Source organism: Magallana gigas, chromosome 9, assembly GCF_963853765.1.
Source record: "Magallana gigas chromosome 9, xbMagGiga1.1, whole genome shotgun sequence".
In the NCBI taxonomy this organism is placed as follows: Eukaryota; Metazoa; Mollusca; class Bivalvia; order Ostreida; family Ostreidae; genus Magallana; species Magallana gigas.
The window spans coordinates 34,045,958-34,064,768 of NC_088861.1; the positions used below are offsets into that span (position 1 = coordinate 34,045,958).

At 29.7% G+C, this 18,811-nt stretch overlaps 2 protein-coding genes across 4 annotated transcripts; both read right to left on the reverse strand.

Moving 5' to 3' along the window:
* Positions 1-8,043: 8,043 nt before the first annotated feature.
* On the reverse strand, positions 8,044-10,842 carry LOC105332550 (uncharacterized). The gene is made up of 7 exons (XM_034460684.2): positions 10,683-10,842; positions 10,346-10,559; positions 10,108-10,215; positions 9,796-9,979; positions 9,530-9,636; positions 9,373-9,414; positions 8,044-9,236 (listed from the first exon to the last, which is right to left on the reverse strand). The coding sequence occupies exons 1-7, from the start codon at positions 10,734-10,736 to the stop codon at positions 9,100-9,102; spliced, it is 846 nt and encodes a 281-aa protein (XP_034316575.2). The 5' UTR covers positions 10,737-10,842; the 3' UTR covers positions 8,044-9,099.
* A 3,221-nt stretch (positions 10,843-14,063) lies between these two features.
* On the reverse strand, positions 14,064-17,257 carry LOC117686032 (uncharacterized). Of its 3 annotated transcripts, XM_066071929.1 has the most exons (7): positions 17,104-17,257; positions 16,692-16,798; positions 16,380-16,575; positions 16,139-16,246; positions 15,850-16,036; positions 15,587-15,707; positions 14,064-15,167 (listed from the first exon to the last, which is right to left on the reverse strand). In XM_066071929.1, the coding sequence occupies exons 2-6, from the start codon at positions 16,794-16,796 to the stop codon at positions 15,590-15,592; spliced, it is 714 nt and encodes a 237-aa protein (XP_065928001.1). In that variant the 5' UTR covers positions 16,797-16,798; positions 17,104-17,257; the 3' UTR covers positions 14,064-15,167; positions 15,587-15,589. The 3 variants fall into 3 exon arrangements, 2 of the variants coding, with proteins under 2 accessions (XP_065928001.1, XP_065928003.1); XR_010709542.1 differs by lacking the exon at positions 17,104-17,257 and having other exon boundaries at positions 16,380-16,556; positions 16,692-16,940; XM_066071931.1 differs by lacking the exon at positions 17,104-17,257 and having other exon boundaries at positions 16,692-16,940.
* Positions 17,258-18,811: the final 1,554 nt, after the last annotated feature.

Here is an 18,811-nt window from a genome sequence, read left to right on the forward strand (position 1 = left end):
GTAAAGAGGTTTTTAATCTGATTTCCTGCTCCTTCTTGTTTATTAGTTTGTTTTAAATGTTTTGAAATACAATGAAAAGAATTATGCTGTCTTTAAAGAGTTTTAGTTGATTATGTATAACTCATAGTAACTATGTATAAAGAAAAAATATAAATTCTTATCATTATTTATATTTGATTTTTCTAAAATAAGCAATAAAGTTTAACTTACATTTAAAGCTTTCGTTCGAAAAGTAAAAAGGAGGACATTTTTCACATGGTACAATGTCGTTGCGTTGAAGCCTTTTTCCTCTTATGTTATATTCTGAGCAAACATTTCCTACATTAAAAAAAAGTAACGATTTAAAAAATAAAAGAGAACTACAAAAAAAACTGGTTTAAATATACGATAAAATTAATTGATACATTTATATACCGGTATATATTCTAATCAATTATCAACAAACGTGGAGCACAGACTTCTATTGTTTCATTTCCCCACGCATTGATCACACAGTGGTATTCAAACGAGGAACACGTCATTTTTTCACAGCCTTTCCTAGCAGCTGCTTCTTTCCACTCCTTGACATTCTGAGGGCATGATTCCACTTTTCTAACAGTTATTGCTGAGTCTTTGCATTCAGTAGAATTCACGAAAACCTTTAAATGATGTACATGGATAACTAACACTCTGTCTTCAAAATATTAATTATTCAAAATATTTTAAATTACTAAGGCAATAAAATAAGGTAGGTTTATTCTTTATATTTTTTAAATGCCTAATTAATTATAGTGCACATGCAGTAGAAGTAAATTTATAAGTTTCAAATCAAAACTTACCATGGAAAATGCAGAAAATATTAAGCAAACGAAAAGTAATCTATCCATCATTATTTTTTTTTGTATCACATGTAGGTAAATACTGGACTATAGAGAAGCTTCAGTAACTTTTATCTTCGCTGTTTTGGATTGAAATGACATTGTAATTTTGTTGAAATTATGAACAAAAATATTAATATCCATTTCGACATACGGTTTATCACTTTTTTATTACCTTTTAAAAACCGTACATCAAGATCTGTTATTGTATTCTATATAATTTGTGATGATAATAAATAATGTAAATAAGTGATACATATACTTCAGTAGACTTTAGAACGGCGATATTGAATCAGGCAAGGCACAGCGAGTGATATTACATGTATGAGTGCAAGGGGTATGCAACACAAACAATCGAAATAAACAAGTATAACTTTCAGTTTTTACTTTAAAATGCTACTGATAGATTGTATTAATAGTAATCATACAATTTAAATCGTATCACATGTGTTTTGGATGGTACTATTAGTTTGTTTTGTAACATAAATAAATCCATAAATCCACCTTAGTATATAACGGATACGTGATATGACGATGAAATATTATCTAATCATAGTTGTTTACATGTTGCTGCTTCCCAATATAGCAAGTATGGAATAAACTCTTTTTAAGTAAGAGATATATTTTCTTCGAAAGAAATTCATATGGGTACTTTGATTAAAAATGATTTGAATTATTTTTAAAACTGTACATGTAAATGTGTCTGGATCGCAAGAACCATATTCCTTGAACATAAGAGATTTACGAAGCTGTTGCTGTCTAATTAACATGGTAATGTTAAACGTTATGAATCTGTGATGTGTTTGCAAGTGTTTGCACTTTCCGCATGTTTTATGTGGAAAAAACCACAAAAGACAAAAGGTGATAACAAATAAAAGAAAAACACTGAAAAATTACATGACGTAATTTTATTTTGTAAGAAATTCCATGTCAAGATTATTCATTTGTAACTTAAACACGTATTATTGATATATTGTTATGCAATCCTTTTCCTGTTATCTATTTATATTTCATTAGCAGATTCAAATTTTATCAAACAAATGCATCAAATAAGTTTTCTTCACTGGAATAAACAATTACAATTATAATATTTAGTATATCATGAATTTGTTGAAAAGACATGCCTTTCTGGCTATTTCTCTCGATTAAAAAAAAGGATTATTAATGCTTTCAAAAGAAAATGAATTTTAGTGTATACGTAGTGTTCAATATTTCAAAATAAGTACCCATTTATGTATAAATACATTTTATACGAAAGTCTGCGACTTTTAACTAAAATATATTGTTAACCAAGTGTTATATGACTATAAGGTGATTTCAAAAGCATACCATGGCATGCCTTGTTGATGATATCAGAATAAAACTGTTGATATGTACTTCTGATTATTTGAACACAATAAGTAAGACAATGACAGGTAGAAGTGTTCTCACAATATCTTTTGAAATAATGTTTACTTTTCTAGAGAGTCTTAGTCCAGACCTGCATTGTAAAGATATAATCAAGTCGTGCTATCTCTTTTTGTTCATATGTATTCGACACAGATCTGTGTATTGTAAATTAGATATGAATAGCCACTTTAAGTGTACAGGTGAGTTCCCATGAGTCAGCTACCTGTGTTTGAGAACTGGGACAAAGCGTATCGTATTCAAAAATATGGAAACTGATATGTAAATCCGCCACTACCCCTATTTTTTATCATCTTTTTGACATTTTCATTTTCTACAAAACATGAACATGGTTTTGAATGTTCGAAATTTTTTACTATTCATGAACGAAAATAGGTGGGGAAAAACCAAGTGAAAAAAATCGAAAGAAGTATTTTTTTGTAATTCTAATAATTCTTATATCAATTTGAATTGGGTTTTTTCACACATGTGCCGTTGGAAAAATATACAAATATCATTATACGTTTGGTTTTTTTATTCTAAAATGTTTATGCATGTCAATATGCCATTTTGTATACATTTACTTGTCATTACAATATCAGAAAGAATAAAGTACTTGTGACCTCGACAAATATATTTTCGCGTTTCATTACTAGATGTGGCTTTTTGACTGTCCTGTTTTGCTTTCACACGCATATATATGCGAAAGATTGTTTTGTTTATTCTAAACAAAGGCAGATTGAGTATTTCTCACTATATGGACAGGGTTCTGTCATGAAATTGCACTTGATTCATTATTGCATGCATACTATTTGTTTATGGGTTTCAATGATGATGAATCGTACAGGACGTCGACAGACTTTCAATAGAACATTTGCTATTTCTTTTTATTTGTGGAGAGGGATATTTACTTTTTAAACTCAGCCCAGAACGTATAATTATAGGCTATACATGTATAGCCTATAAAGTGGAATATAGCAGTAACATCCATTTTACGTATGTTGCATAACAAAATAAAATATATAAATTGTAAGAATAGAGACATCAAACGACGAAACTTGTCGTAAAATTACTGATACTTAACGGTATCGTATTGTCAACTGTTGTTATTGCAAGATAATGATTATCGCATAATGTGTCGATCAATTAAATTCGATCGACACATCATACATCATACCCTTTAACTTGTTTCCTGTGCAGTAGCAGATAGTATAAACATATTTCATTCATACAAAAGGAGTGTCGTATGGCCTTGAATGAATGCCAAATGTAGGCTTTAAACCAAACAATTTTTTTTCATCATCAAATCAAACATATAATGAGAATGTGTAGAGTTATCTCCTAAAAGTTAAGGTGCAGTATTCTCTATCAATATATATCAAATGTAAGACTTTTGTTGACTGCAAATCTACCAGACATGTACATGTCAAATCTAAAAAAAAATAAGTTTTACTAAACCCAAGGACAAAAGTAAATTGGTACTACATGTATGATATCCATAACACCCATTTCGCGTATCATGTTCCATAACAAAATGAAATATCAAAATTGTAAGAATAGCAACATCAACCGACCATACTTGAAGTAAATTTACTGACACTTAACGGTACTACATTCTTTAAATGTTTTGTTGCAAGATAATGACATTAATCACAAGTGTAATGCTGGTAGTACATGTAGTAAAGGGTTTCGGCGGTGCGTGCTCTGAATTAGAAAAGTCCACATAATTGATTGTCTATATTTTATATGAAACACAAGTTTATATAATTATTGTCCTTATATAAAAGTTATAATTGGACGTAGGTATGAAACCGTGACAGAAGGTGAGGCTTGCCGAACCCTTTTAAGGTTTTCGACCCGAGCCCAAATGTCGCTTATATTTCAAGATAGTTATCATGTATGTTTTGTATCCCGCAAAATGATTTTACAACTGTATATTTTACACCTCAAACGAGATTTATTCGACAAAATATTTTGTATATCCGCATTTAAAACCATGACATCATGACGAAAACAAATGAAAAGCATAATGACGTCACCGTTTATCTTAACGAGGGATAAACGCAAGGGGCTATATTGGGGCATTAAACAAATATAGCGTTGGTTTATTGGCTTACCTTTAATTGGTCAATTTGATGGGTAGTTGCAGTATAATATTAATTATCTGTCGTTTAAGTCTTAATCTGAAGTTTCAAAATATTATAAATGCGTTCTTGAATATTGGAACTACATTACAGGCCCGACCTGTATCACACGTATTGTAATGCAAACATGTATACTAGATGATGAATAACGTATGTTTGATAATATTTGATATCTACTGCAAATAGTGGTCGGTAAACATGTAGATGTCCTGGATATAGATTATTTGAACTACATTTTGTAGGACGACTAAGCGACGTTAGTATAGATAAAACAGTAATTGTATATCTTTTCTAATGTTAAGGACAAGGAATAGTTTTAACTTGTATATGTGTCATCAGCTCAGGTCAGGTTCAAAACATGACGTCAAGAATGGCACCTGTACATCTGAAAGAAATACCCAATCTTTATAGTATGTTGAGTCTCTTCTGTTTTTCACATCTTAATCTATTAGCTTTTTAGGAGTGTTGTTCATTTTTATTGTATGTTTCTTCGTTTACAGTATTAGAAACCATGCAAAACAAATGACGTTATTTATTCTTTTTACCAAATATTTACATATATTATATTTCTTTTGAGCTGGATAATGTCCAAAATACAGTTTCCACCAAGCCCTGAACAATTTTTTTCATTGATTTGCACTATCGGACATTTTCATAGAATGCATAGGTTCTTCTCCGATTTAAAACTACACTGTTTGTATCTCTTGTTGTGCCGTGACGTCGGTGACGTTCACGTTTTAAATCAATTCTAAAGAGGACCTTATGTCTTTTGTACCTGATTTCTATTCAACGAAACATGATATCTGTCGTCAATATTTGTTACATAAATTAGACAATACGTAATTTGAGGTTTCAAAATTATTCGGTTTTAAGTCCAATCTGTAGAAATATTACTTTCAATATTTTACATGTATGGTTCATTTGCAGGGAAAACATTTTTAAGTGTCTTTTCTGCCGTTGCTTCCTATTTTTTTTGGAAATATCTAATGTATTTACTTATAATCAATAAATGTTCACTTTTCTAGAGATGTGCAGAACCAGAGTTGCAAAAATATGAACAAACCTTTAATATTTGTCTTCATATGAATATGATACAAAGCCGTGTATTCTAAAATCAGATTAAAAAAAAGCATGTTCAAGTGTTCAGGTAAATTCCCATGAGTCAGCTACTATGCATAATAACTGGTTTATAGCAATTTGTATATAACATTAGGTACACTGAGATGTGCTCATCCGTCACTACCCCTTTTAAAGTTTAACTTCTTATTTTAAGATGTTATTTTTTGTAGGGGATAGGGAGTTATTTCTTTACATTTCTATTCTCTGCAAATCTGTTACATGTCTATTTGAATGTTAAATGAAAATAATCAACATAATAATGGAAGCAGTTTTTTTGTGTTAATTTTGATAATTCTTTTATCAATTTCATTTCTTTTATTTTAAACACATGTATTGATGATTAAATAAACAAGTAGTAACATGAGTTTTTCTCTGATATGTTTTTGCATGTCAAGATGTCATTTGGTACATTATTAGGGGTCATTAGAAAATCAGAAAATTTAATTTAGATATTTCTATATTCGGCAGGCATTTTATCTTGTATTTTATGTGCCTTATTGACTACCGATTTTTTCATAAATAAAGAAAACAATGTTCTTCTTTAAAAAAGCAACGTTTATCAGTACATGATCAGGATTCATTTCGATGACGTCTGTTTTCACATTTCACTTGATTCATTGCATGCACAATAGTGTATTGAGGATCAACAAAACAATTTTTTTTTTAAAAGAAGCAACGTTTATCAGCGTATGATCAGAATTCAGTTTTATGACATATGTTTTCACATTTCGCTAGACTTATTGCCTGCACAACAGTGTTTTGAGGATCAATGCTAATAAAGGAAGTCGACGAACTTTTTAACATCACTATTGTTATGTCGCCCAGTGTGTGAGACTTTCTTAAATTTCTTGTGGGATATTTAAATTCAGTCTAATTATTCGATTAAATATATGCAATATACATATGCAGTGCAATGTCTGTCTATAGTTTTGATATGATTTTTTTGTAGGTAGGGATGTCTATATATGTTTGTGTAGTTCTCTAAGTTAAACATTGCAGGTGGCAAACTGAAACTACCTGGTAGAAATTTTTATTGTACATTCATTTATCAATTTAAGTCAAGTGCAGCTAAAATTACACTCTAAGGACATTTCCTTTTGTTCTGTTTCTTTTTCTTCAGTTTTTACTTCCAAAAATCCGATGAAAGCGGACTTTCTTTTAAATTTTAGCATGAATTAAATTAAAGGTTGTCGAATAAGAAGAACAATATACCCATTTGAATGATTTCCTATACATTAGGAGAACTCCCAAGGACAAACAACATGCCCTTTAACTTGCTTCTCATGTCCTAGTACATAATCTGAAGTATTTCATTCATAAAACAGGAGTGTCATACGACCTTGACTAAGTGCCCAATCTGGGCATTTAACCAAAAATTTGATTCGTAAACCTACCTAGTATGAACTGAATATGTATAAACATATCTTTTAATCTTATATTATCATACCTTTGCTGAAGGATTATGATGATAATCACAAGATATCGTACAATAGTAAATGGAGTAGAGAGTTTTAACGGTATTCTGATTTAGAAAAGACCGCATCATCGAAAACACATACTTAATTAAATGCAAGGCTACTGTCGTGATATTTAAGCTATATTATCATGAAATATAAAAATGTGTTTTGCAGAATTTCATGTAACTTAGATTTCATATACGTATGGTCTTAAGTACCCCTGCGAAACGAAATTGACTAAGTCTTGACTATCTGGTAATTGAAGGGGCTTCCCTTTTACACAAGCATTGTATATATTGTGATTCATTTAAACATTTGAGTTAAGTAAGTGATTCCAGTTTCTTTTTTACTAAATTTATTATGAATGAAGGACTGAACGATAAACCCTGATATCAGTAGTACGTTTTATTTATTTTTTGTTTTGATAGGGTGACGTCAATAAAAGAGCTTAAATAGAGTAAGCACTCGGTCCTAGTCCAGATTTTAAATCATGAAGCATCACTTTGGTTTTGACGCTGACGATAAGTGAAAGCCATTGAAGCGACAAAACGACAGTGTCTGTGTTTCTTCTTTTGTTCTCATACGTGTTGATACAGTTAACAGTAATGATACCACCATTAGGTGTTATAAGCCGTTTTATGAATTTTCTTTACAAAACTAAACTGAAAATAATATTCACATCTATCAGTATATCAGAAAACTACGTTTTCGTAAATAATACTTTGATTAATTGTCGATTTGAATATCTAAGCTATTTCTTATGCTTTTTAAAAAGTATTCTAATATTTAATGCTAACAGTTGAATCTTTAAGCCTCAATTTTAAAACAGTTGTAGTAAAAGAGTAAACCCTTTGCTCCAACACATTAACTACTTGCAATAGAAAGGACGCCCTGCTTAAATGTTTATTAACACCATTGTCTTTTATTTATAGGTAAACATCTTACACTTTATAAATAACAATATCTGGTCTCAACAATCACCAGAAACGATTCATTAAGAATTGAATATTGCTACAACTTGCATAATGAAAAAAAAGGCATGTGTAATGAGAGTTAATGAATTTATTGAAGTTCAATGTATTTTGTAATGGTAAATTTAAACGTTATTGATATCTTTATTTCTATATCGGCTATTCATACACATATTATGAATAAAAATGTAACTTTAAATGCTTACAATTAATACAAAGTGTTATTTGAAAAGAATCACATCTACTGAAGCCGGTGGCTTGTATACATGTAGACGCCATGAATGTAAACTATTTGAATTACTTTTTAGAATGACTGATAGACGACGTAAGACGTAAAACCTGAATCTGGTATATTGGTCAAGGACAGGGATTGGCTTTTAAAGATCTTTACGTGTTATCAGCTGCTTTAAAAAATAAATTCACAATGGAAAGAAGTGTGTCAAGTGTCGTGTATTCATTTTAAAAAAACAAACCCATTCCAAAAACTGTTATTTCAAACTGTACATTTCTTTACCTAAATGCAAATATTAAATTCAACATTAATATTTTGCACTTTGAGAGTTTATGATTAAGACTAGACGTTTCCATTTGGGGTATTTTTAGAATTAAGTTTTTAAATAGTTCTGATTAATCTTTCGTCATTAGCTCTGTGATTTTTATGAAATCACAACTAACCCCCCCCCCCTTAAACGTAAGATTATTTGTTTAAAGTTTACCAAAGTAAAAATGCAAGATATTGATAACAAAAAATACGCATTGTTCCGAAATCTCCTTTCTCAAGATTTATAGTTTTAGCTTAATGAGCTATAGGTCTTGACAACTATGAAATATGTTGGAAAGTTCATACAGGTCTATTGATCTGGGGACAATGTCATCTTATACAAAGATTTACACTTCTGACGGAAGATATATGTCCGGTTAATTTTTTTTTCTTTCTATCATATCATTGTTTGTTCATGCACTTTGGCAATAAAAACTCTATAGATAGTAAATGCAAACATTATATCCTTCTCTTTGTCCCAAACATTGAATGTCGAAAACCATTTTGTTTTAGTTTTAATTCATATAAGAAGTAGCTGCCATTTAGAGTCAATAAAAACACCAATAATGATAATAAATACATATAAAACAGGATATACAAATATTGTATATAATAGAAAATATGTCAGCTTGAAACTGCATTTGAATTAGCATTGTCTGAAGATTCATTCAGTTTATAGAACACGTCCTGTATTTGCGTTACTTTTTCCAGTAAACAATTTTGTATTTCTGGGTCTTCTTCGCTATTTTTAGTAACAGATTCTACAAAAAAAACCAAATATGAATACAATATTAATGTTAAATATCCTACATAAACAATATAATTCTGTATTTCTATGAACAGAAATTAAGGGGTTTTTTTCTAAATGGATTTTTAATTAAAATAGAATAAACGTACCTGGTTTTCTCATTGTTGATTCTTCACTTTGAAAAACTATTCCTATAAAGAAAAAAAATATATATATCTCAAAATATTAAACAAACATTCAAAAGTAAAAAATACGTATTGAATTACAAAAACAACTTTATAAATATGGTTAAAATGAAAAGCTTACTTTTCAAATAAGAGAAGATTTTATCTATCCATGATTGACGTTTAACTGTGAAGACAACCACTATTATAGCAGCTAAACCGACGACTACACAAACAGCTATGATTATGCTGAAAAATAGAAATACATGTTTTTAATATTTGAAATTTTTTTAATAAATAACAAAACTCCTAAAAGTGAATTGATTTACTTGATCAGTTGAATGAAATGCAAAGTCTCTAGTGTATATCATTTATAATGATTACTATCAATTTTTTGATTTTACTTACAAATGACGCGGTGTATTTTGGCTCTCAATATTTTGAAATGAACGTGCTGGTCCCTCATTATGAGTCATTGATGAGGATGAGTAAACTATTTCTTGTGTCGTTGATTCCATGTCTGTTGATTCGGTTGGCAGTTGTGTTGTAAGTGGGGCATTTGCATTTTTGACGTACTCATAACATTCTTGATCTGTCAAAAAGAATGAATTGTTGTATTTCGCGCCATATAATATTTCTAATATACGTATGAATAATACTAAAATTGGTTAAACATATATCGTTGTGTTATCGAATTTGCATTAACAAACATAAACTTACATTTAAAGCTTTCATTTGATGGGTAATAAGACGGACAGTGTTTGCATGCTGCATTTTCGTTGCCTTGAATTCTCTTTCCTCCTTGACTATATTCAGCGCAAACATATCCTGCATAAAACATTGAATGAGTTAAAAATGATGACAAGAATTGCATAAAACTGGTTAGAAAATATGAAACCATAATTATGCAACTGGAAAATTGATGTTTATATATATGATGATTTATACTTATTTGTACCATGAATTATCCATTTTGGAGCACAAACTTCAATTGTTTCATTTCTCCATGCGTTGATTACACAGTGGTATTCGAATGAATGACATGTGTGCGATATTTTCCCACAGCCTTTCTTTACAGCTGCTTTGGTCCATTCCTCGTGATTTTGTGGACAAGATTTGACTTTTGTTGCAGTTGCTGCTGATTCGTAGCACGCAGAAGAATTCACGTAAACCTACAAAATGAAGTTTATATAGTTCACAATTCCTTTTTAGAAGTTTTATCTTCATGTTTTAACACTAAGTGACAAGAAGATGAACGAAGATAACAAAAAAAAAATTTCTAAATCAAAATTTACCTTAGAAAAAGCAATTAATATTAAACAATCCAAGACCAATCTGTTAAGTTTCATGTCTTCTGTGTATGTAGTAACTATTAGTATGCAAATGAATATCTTTGAACACGACTATATCAGCTGGTTATAAATATTCTTAAATGCTGAAACAACAATTTACCACTCCACTCTCTCGAAATAAAATGAATCGCACAGCAATTGCATCCTAAATATAAACTACACAGATCCGCTTCAAGCGTATCAACTATTTTTAGATCTAGAATTTAAAGGTAATTTCCCAAATGCGGTAATAGAAGGGTATTTTAAAAATAGTCACCTTGTGTAGATAACAGAACTACAACACGTGTTTAAATGAATGTATTCTTTGATATTGTAATTTTGCATATGATACCTTATATAAGATATTAAAACCCTTAAAAAATCTAACTATTTTTTTTTCTTTTAGCAATGCATATAGTTTTTTTTTTAATTTCTCCTTTGATGTATGTTTTATTGATTCAATATATATGATCAATGAATGCTTTGGTTTTATTTAACTATGGCTGGAAGAGTATAATAGCATTTAGTTTACAGTCACACTAACATACTTTTGAGGCAGTCTTTGAATATAAGAGCAAAGTTTATTAAACATAGCATTTTATCTGATCAACGAATTCGGCAGTGAACCGATTTTTACCATCATTTTAAGCATAACATCAAATTAGAAACAAGGTTAAGTTAATGACAGTTTTACAAAAATGGTATCGAAAGACAAATTTATTATTTTTAATGTTTAGAAATTGGTGTTCAAGTCTATTGCGTCATACAACAGTTTCTGTTAGTGAGATTATGGTTTTTTTTTTCATAAATTCCAAAGTTTACAACCATCATCAAAAAGTCTTACACAACACTTACTCCTTCTTCATGCCGAGGTTTTAAGAAAAGCTGGATAGGTTTGTTTGCTTCTTTTGTACTGTATTAGAATTATACCAAATTGAAATATATATTATTCAATAATTCAAAGAAGTTTACATGAATTTATGCAACAATTTCAAATCATAAAAACGTTTACAGAAAAACATTCATCCAGTTTTCCTTTTAATTGAAAAACATTTGGGTGATGTGATTTAATTTCTAAATTTCGTGATTTTTAAATCTCTGTATCAGCTAAATTTGTAATTTCCTATCGTAAAATTTATAAGTACACGTTGTCGATCAAGAAGGCATTGTATAACTAATTTGACATAATGCGATTTTATAAAAATGAAATATTTATTTGCTTTCTTTGTTCTTGAGTTAAATTGAGAGACAGGTATGATTGCCCTGTCAATATTCAGGGATCTACCAACTGACAAGTTTTTCATACAATTCAATTTATTGTTTGTACGGGGTGATTTTCCCTTTCTCTGTTGCGGTTACTGTAATATTACACGCTAAGCATGACTCATGTCTGTACCCGTGAAAAATATATGTCACTCGTTAAATGCATGAGGACCGCTAAATTGACTCGATCCCTTTTTTGATGATTTTCATTTCATTTTTCGGTCAACGTTTTCTGTGTAGTATAGAGTGGTGAGTCATGATAATCCGTTTAAATGTTAGCTTATTTAAAATCTTTGTGAAGGCCAAACAATCATTACATCACGAATAACCTGTGCTCTTCGGGTATTTTCAAAGTTTTAAAACACTACACGTGTTTGAAAAAATTATTGTAAAAACTATGAGATTAAAAATCATGACTTGCAGAACAAAATCATATAGAACTACTCTAACTTGTAAAGTGATTCTTTTTTTTTAAATTGTTAATAATAAAGCATATCAACAGCGTAAGGATACCTTTTTTATTTCCAAACATCGACATAAATTCATATTAAGAGACACAATTATGATGTTTGCATACTTTATACAAATACTAAGCACTACAAATCATATGTCATGCACGGCATCAAAATGAGTAAACCCACCTCAGAATATACACTGTTTAAAACAACTTTATTTGTATGGTCAATGATATAATAAAGATATAAAGATTTTTTTTAGATCAACAGAAGCAAAAAGTAAACAAAATGTATTTCTTTTGCAACAAAGAGAAAAAGAGAGAGACAATTTCTGTAGATTTATTCTGTACTTTAATTAACAATAAGATCATAATCTTGTTTGTAAACCGGTCATCTAATGATATCTATGGAGTAGGGGGACACAAAACTCTGAAATTGATCAGTTTTAAAATTGTCTACCTTTAACCAAGATATTGATGGGCATAGAAACAGCTATTCAGGTGATTCAATACTTAACACAACTTGGTAAGATTAAAAGACTGAAAGTTACCGCGGGTTTATATTATCTCTCTCTCTTTCTCTCTCTCTCTCTCTCTCTCTCTCTCTCTCTCTCTCTTATTGGTTTATCTGCATAAAAAGCGGAGTCTTTTAAGTGTACCTGAACACCGTAAACCAGTTATGAAATAAACTGTTTCAAAAAAAAAAATATTAAAAAAACCATTAAAATACGTCGGCCTTAGAGCAGAACAATTATCTGACATTGCTATTTCAAAAAAGGTTTATTCAGGCATTGAGTTAGATTCGGTGCTTTTGATTTGGTATTATGAAATATAGCTGTGTGTTGTGTGAAAAATAAATTATATGACCCATTTTAAAGCGATTTATAATATCAAATCCCTATAGAAAAATCTAATTCAGTTTGTATGTTTGTCTGACTGTCTATATATCCTTCTGTCTGTTAGCTGTGGAAGATAAATAGACAATTATGTTGCCTGAACAATTGCTTTGTTTTAGAAACTCTAGTCAAATGAATGCAATGTGTTAACAGCTCGGCTTTCTCTGTGGGTATTATGAGAATAAAATCCATACACTAACTGTTTTCTGTTTTATCGAGGCATAATTTATGAATACTATGATATAAGTTTTTTTTTTAAGATCTGGACGAACTAGACATTTATTGTCTTTATCAAATGACAATCAGCATGTGATTATATGTTATCTGTGCAAGCTTTGAGAGAGCAGTGGGACATAACCAAATGAAATATTTATAACAAACACTAATCCATAACTTATATTTCTTTTTGTCTCTTTTCTTAAATTGTTGATTTATTGAAGTCACATGTATATATGAATATATGCATCTGAACTGGTTCTCTCGTTATCGTTAGGTCGAAGGATGTGCGTCAGTCTATTAACAACATTTAAACTAAAAACTATGATCTATGAATATAGGTCAAGGACAAACACAATCCCTTTAATTTTTCCCACGCATTATTTGCACATTTAAACTTCATTCACAATCGACCAATATCTGCTAAGTGTCCCAGATTAAGTGTAATATAGAAACAGGTAACATGTTTATATTTTTTATTATCTTAAAGTAAACATACAAAATTACATCATCCAACACTGTGACATTTAGAAAACATTTTAATCTCAGTTATCCTCTTGTCTGCACATTTAGCAAACTGTTTTCCATTAAAAATAGATTTTACACATTAGAAATGCACGACTATTTCAGTTAACTACTTACATAAGCTTTTATATAAGTGATAACAATTGGCAATGGTGATCAATCGCAAAATACACTATCCACCTGTATTATACTGTTTCATCTTTATACATTGAAATATCGCTAAAGGTTAACATTGATAAATTTATGAACAGTTACTTTATAAGATACTCCTTTAATATAATTACGGTATGAACTATTGTATCTATCAAAAATTGTGACAGCTAAAACATTCACAAAATAACTTAAAGCAGAATTAGTACATATTACTTATAACTTTCATGATATCATTTACGAATAAAACTTTATTAGAGAAAATAGCAGTTTAATTTACTGTAAACGTATTATGTTTTAAGTGTACGATATTTCGCAGAATGCGTTTATTTAACAAGTTAGCGGGGATTTAATTTAGCGCATGTCCAATTACGCTTATTTTTCCACATATATTTTACATTTGGTGATGTACTTGATTAAGCGGGCGCCGTTCTCCGCCTAAAACGCAAAATAGAATACATAGCCGTGTGTAATACGTTTAAAGTGTATCATATAAATTTGTTTAACCAATATGTAATAGTTGATAAAATTCAAACTATTTCGTTTTTGCCTGTAGTTGAACGAGAAATTCGATATAATCTACATTTATTATAATAATGTTTAAGAATTTAAATGCTGATAAAAGGAAACATAAAACATATCTAATCTAATTAAAATGCGGTATATGTTATTAAGCAAATAAACAAATTTTCTGCTACCATATCCAAATAATATAATTAAAAACATCTATAAAAAAAATAACCTGAATTCTTATTTAACAAAGCTGCATTGAGTAAAAATTGTATCACGAAACTTATGAGGATTTTTTAATTCAAATAAAAATATGAGATCATTTGTTTGTATACTTTTAAAAAAATAATATTCAATTCATGTCCCATGTTAAAGGTTTTAGTCATATGTTGTCTAAAAGGTGGACCTCTGATCTATAGTCCTCTTGTGATTGACCTTAAAAGAAATTTTAAAAACTACACTTCTACACTAAATGCACAGTCAGGTACACGTAGTTGTTAAAAACAGGATAAACATCATACACTGTACATAAATTTTAATTATTAAAAAAAATGTAAATTAAATAAATTAATTGAAACCCATTACATATTTACTGAAAGCGGCATTTAATATAATTTCCCAAAACAACAAAAAATATAAATCGGCACAATTTAAAAAAAAAAAAAAAATAAATTTCCAGATTAAATTACAAATTAATCCTGTTTAATATATTTAAACGTTTGCGGTAAACAGAATCAATTTGTGTTTTTTTTCTAGATATTCAATATATATATATATATATATATATATATATATATATATATATATATATATATATATATATATATATATATATATATGTATTGTATTCTTACGTTTCAATGTTGAACATGGATGTATACCTCGTGCTGTCTTATTCGCCGTCGACGAATGAGAACTAATACAGAGGAGGTAATCAATACAATTACCATCGTCAGGCTTAATCCAATCACTATCCTGCAATGAAGCAAAAACAAAAGTTACTAACAACTACTTTCTAAATTGTTATAGTGGAAACACCCGACTTAATTCGAATAAATTATGTACGTTTACTTGTGTCGGTAAGTGAAGCTTTAATAAAATTTAAAAAAGGACGAACCTTGATTCAAGTCCTGCAACTGAAGATTCATTCTTCATGTGATTAAAGTGACCCTCCATTGGCAATAGTTCATCATCTTGATCAGATAATTTATTGTAAGCATGTGTGCTTACATATGGTGGGTCTGTGTTCATGTGTGATGTATCAAATCCTTTTGACCTTTCAACGTATTCATAACATTCTGTGTCTGTCAATTAATGATAAAAAATCCCTGTCTAATCGATTTTAGTAAAGATCAGCCGATTCATTTAATAATTAGCATTGAAAATAAAAATCAGATTATACTTACACATAAAAGCATTACTGGAGTCATACACTACGGGGCATTTTTCACATGTTGCATTATGATTCCGCTGTATTCTGTTTCCTCCGAAATTAAATTCGGCACACACCTTTCCTAAATAATTATAAATTAAAAAAACTAATTAATAACAATGAATCTAACTGGGTATTTTACATTTGATCTGATATGTGTTATGATAGAAATAGCTTTTGAATTGTATTTAATTATGCTGTACATTATGCATTACCGACGATAAGGACTTTGGGTGCGCATACTTCAATCGTTTCGTTCTGCCATGCATTAATCACGCAGTGGTATTCCAATGAGGAGCAGTTTTGCAATATATTTTTACAGCTTTTCCTAGCGGCTGCTTGTTTCCATTCAACAGCTGTTTGTGGACATGAATCAACTGTTTCAACCTTGTCTGACAATGTACAATTTGTCTGAAAAATAATATGCTAAATATTTTTTTTTATCAAAGGTTGAAAGTACTTTTAAAAAGTAATCATAATCTCATTGGATCATTATTTATTTGAGACCAAATATTTCAAAATCTCACCTCTCTAGATTTAGCAATTGTAACAATTAAATTCAAAACAGCAAAAATGAGGAACGTGTTCAGCATATCCATTTTCATTGAAGAAACTCCCTTGTTTGATAACATCTCTTATAAACAGTATGATACAATATATTTTGTGACATAGACACCATGCACAGAAAATGAAATAAAAGACGTGTGCGAATGTATGTATTATCTTTTTTCCTTCACATTCAACTTTCACATTACAGAATAGAATATGAAAAATGTGATAAAATATATATAGCTACACATGTAATTTTATTAATATATTTATAATTTTTTCTTTAAATTGGCCGTGTAACTTAAAACATTTTGATCAAAAGTTTTAATTATTACTTAAACAGATATTGAGTTTGAAAAATATTATATCAGGGCAATGAAGCTAACATACCTTTACGATACTAGTTTAACGAAACTTGCAATCCAACCAACAACAAAAATCAATATCCAAAATTTCACCAGAAGCAGCCTAACAAAGTATGTACGAATATTAGCAAGACAATGTTTTTAGGTAAATGCTAGTGAAGATAGAGTAATACTGCTTTCTTTAAAAGCATAGATAATATTGATAATAATAACAAACATCAAGCTACAACATTTAATAATGGACTGCGTAGGGTATTCCCTTATCTGGAACATTTATGAGTTGGCGAGATGAGTCATAAATTTGTATTATCTACAAGCATAAAGATATGTTTAAACCAATGCATGGTTTAAGAAGTTAAATTTCCTCCTTTTTAAACTCCATATCGTAACCCGGTCTTGATAAGTCTTAAATGTTAACACCAAGTCGATTGTAAAGTTCGACTGCTTTATATAGTAGGCCTATGTTATTTGACTTATTTGAAATATTTTGTAGATCACCTTAAAGCCATACATGCATAAAACATATAAACACACAACAAAGACAACACAAACATTTTACAGATGTTAACATAACATATATTTAGCTAAGTCACATATTCTTACTTAAACTTTATTCCCAAATGATCAGAAATATTTACTAATGTAATTAATATCATTAAAACCGTTTACATCAATGACAGAACATATTGTTACCAATGTATGAAATTGAGTTCAGGTCATTATTTAATGCATTATCATGAAGAGCCATATATGACCTATACACAATAAATTAATATAATATGTTTACTTTAAATCTACAGTGTGAGCAACTTAAAATGAATAAAATTTGACTTGTAGCTGTCTATAATAATTCATAACAGTTACACTAATGTACTTACTCAAGGCATTCATTCTTCACACTCATACGAGTGAAACATATTTATTTATAATTTATTTATTTATCTTTTCAACCTTTACTTCAGCAATTAATTGTTCATATGTTAAAGGACAATTATTTCTTGGTCTTTAGAATCGAATGGTATGTGACGATAACAGTTTTTTATCAATGTATCTGAAGGATAGGTACGAATAACAGTCTACTTTTGGTTTTGCACTGATTATTTGAGAGAATTTGTTGCCATCTGCTATGCATTCCCCACATCACACTGGTGGGTTTTTTATTTAGTGTAAGGCGGTAAATTGGTAAGTTTGCACCACTCACCTACGTGAAGCTTCATTCTGATTTTTTTTTCGGCTAAGTGTAATTTTGTAGTAGTTATTGTACTCAGTGCTTTTTTTTACATCGTTAGAGAATTACTTGCACATTAAGCCAACTGTCATATTTCTCTGAATTCAATGTAATTGTCATTTTTGCTTGGGGAGGGGGAGATTACAGAGAAAGAGCTAGAGCCAGAAAGCATCAAAATGTGCCTTAAAATGTTCACAAAACTCAAGTTTGAAACAATACAAATTGTAATTAATTATAATATATGACACAATATTCTGCTTCTATGCATATGCAATTTTTTACTTCGGCCCCACTGTTTAGCACATGCACATCATCAAACATACTATGATCGTTAAAAATAGCTGAAAATTGTAGATTTTACTGCAGTATTTCCCAAATTTGAATTTGGCCACACTTAAGTACCTCTTTGAAACTTTTTAAACTGAGAGATATTGCATAAATGCTTCTGCCTGCAAAATTTCTAATTGCTAAAAGTACTCAACTGCGGCAAATGTGTATTTTACAA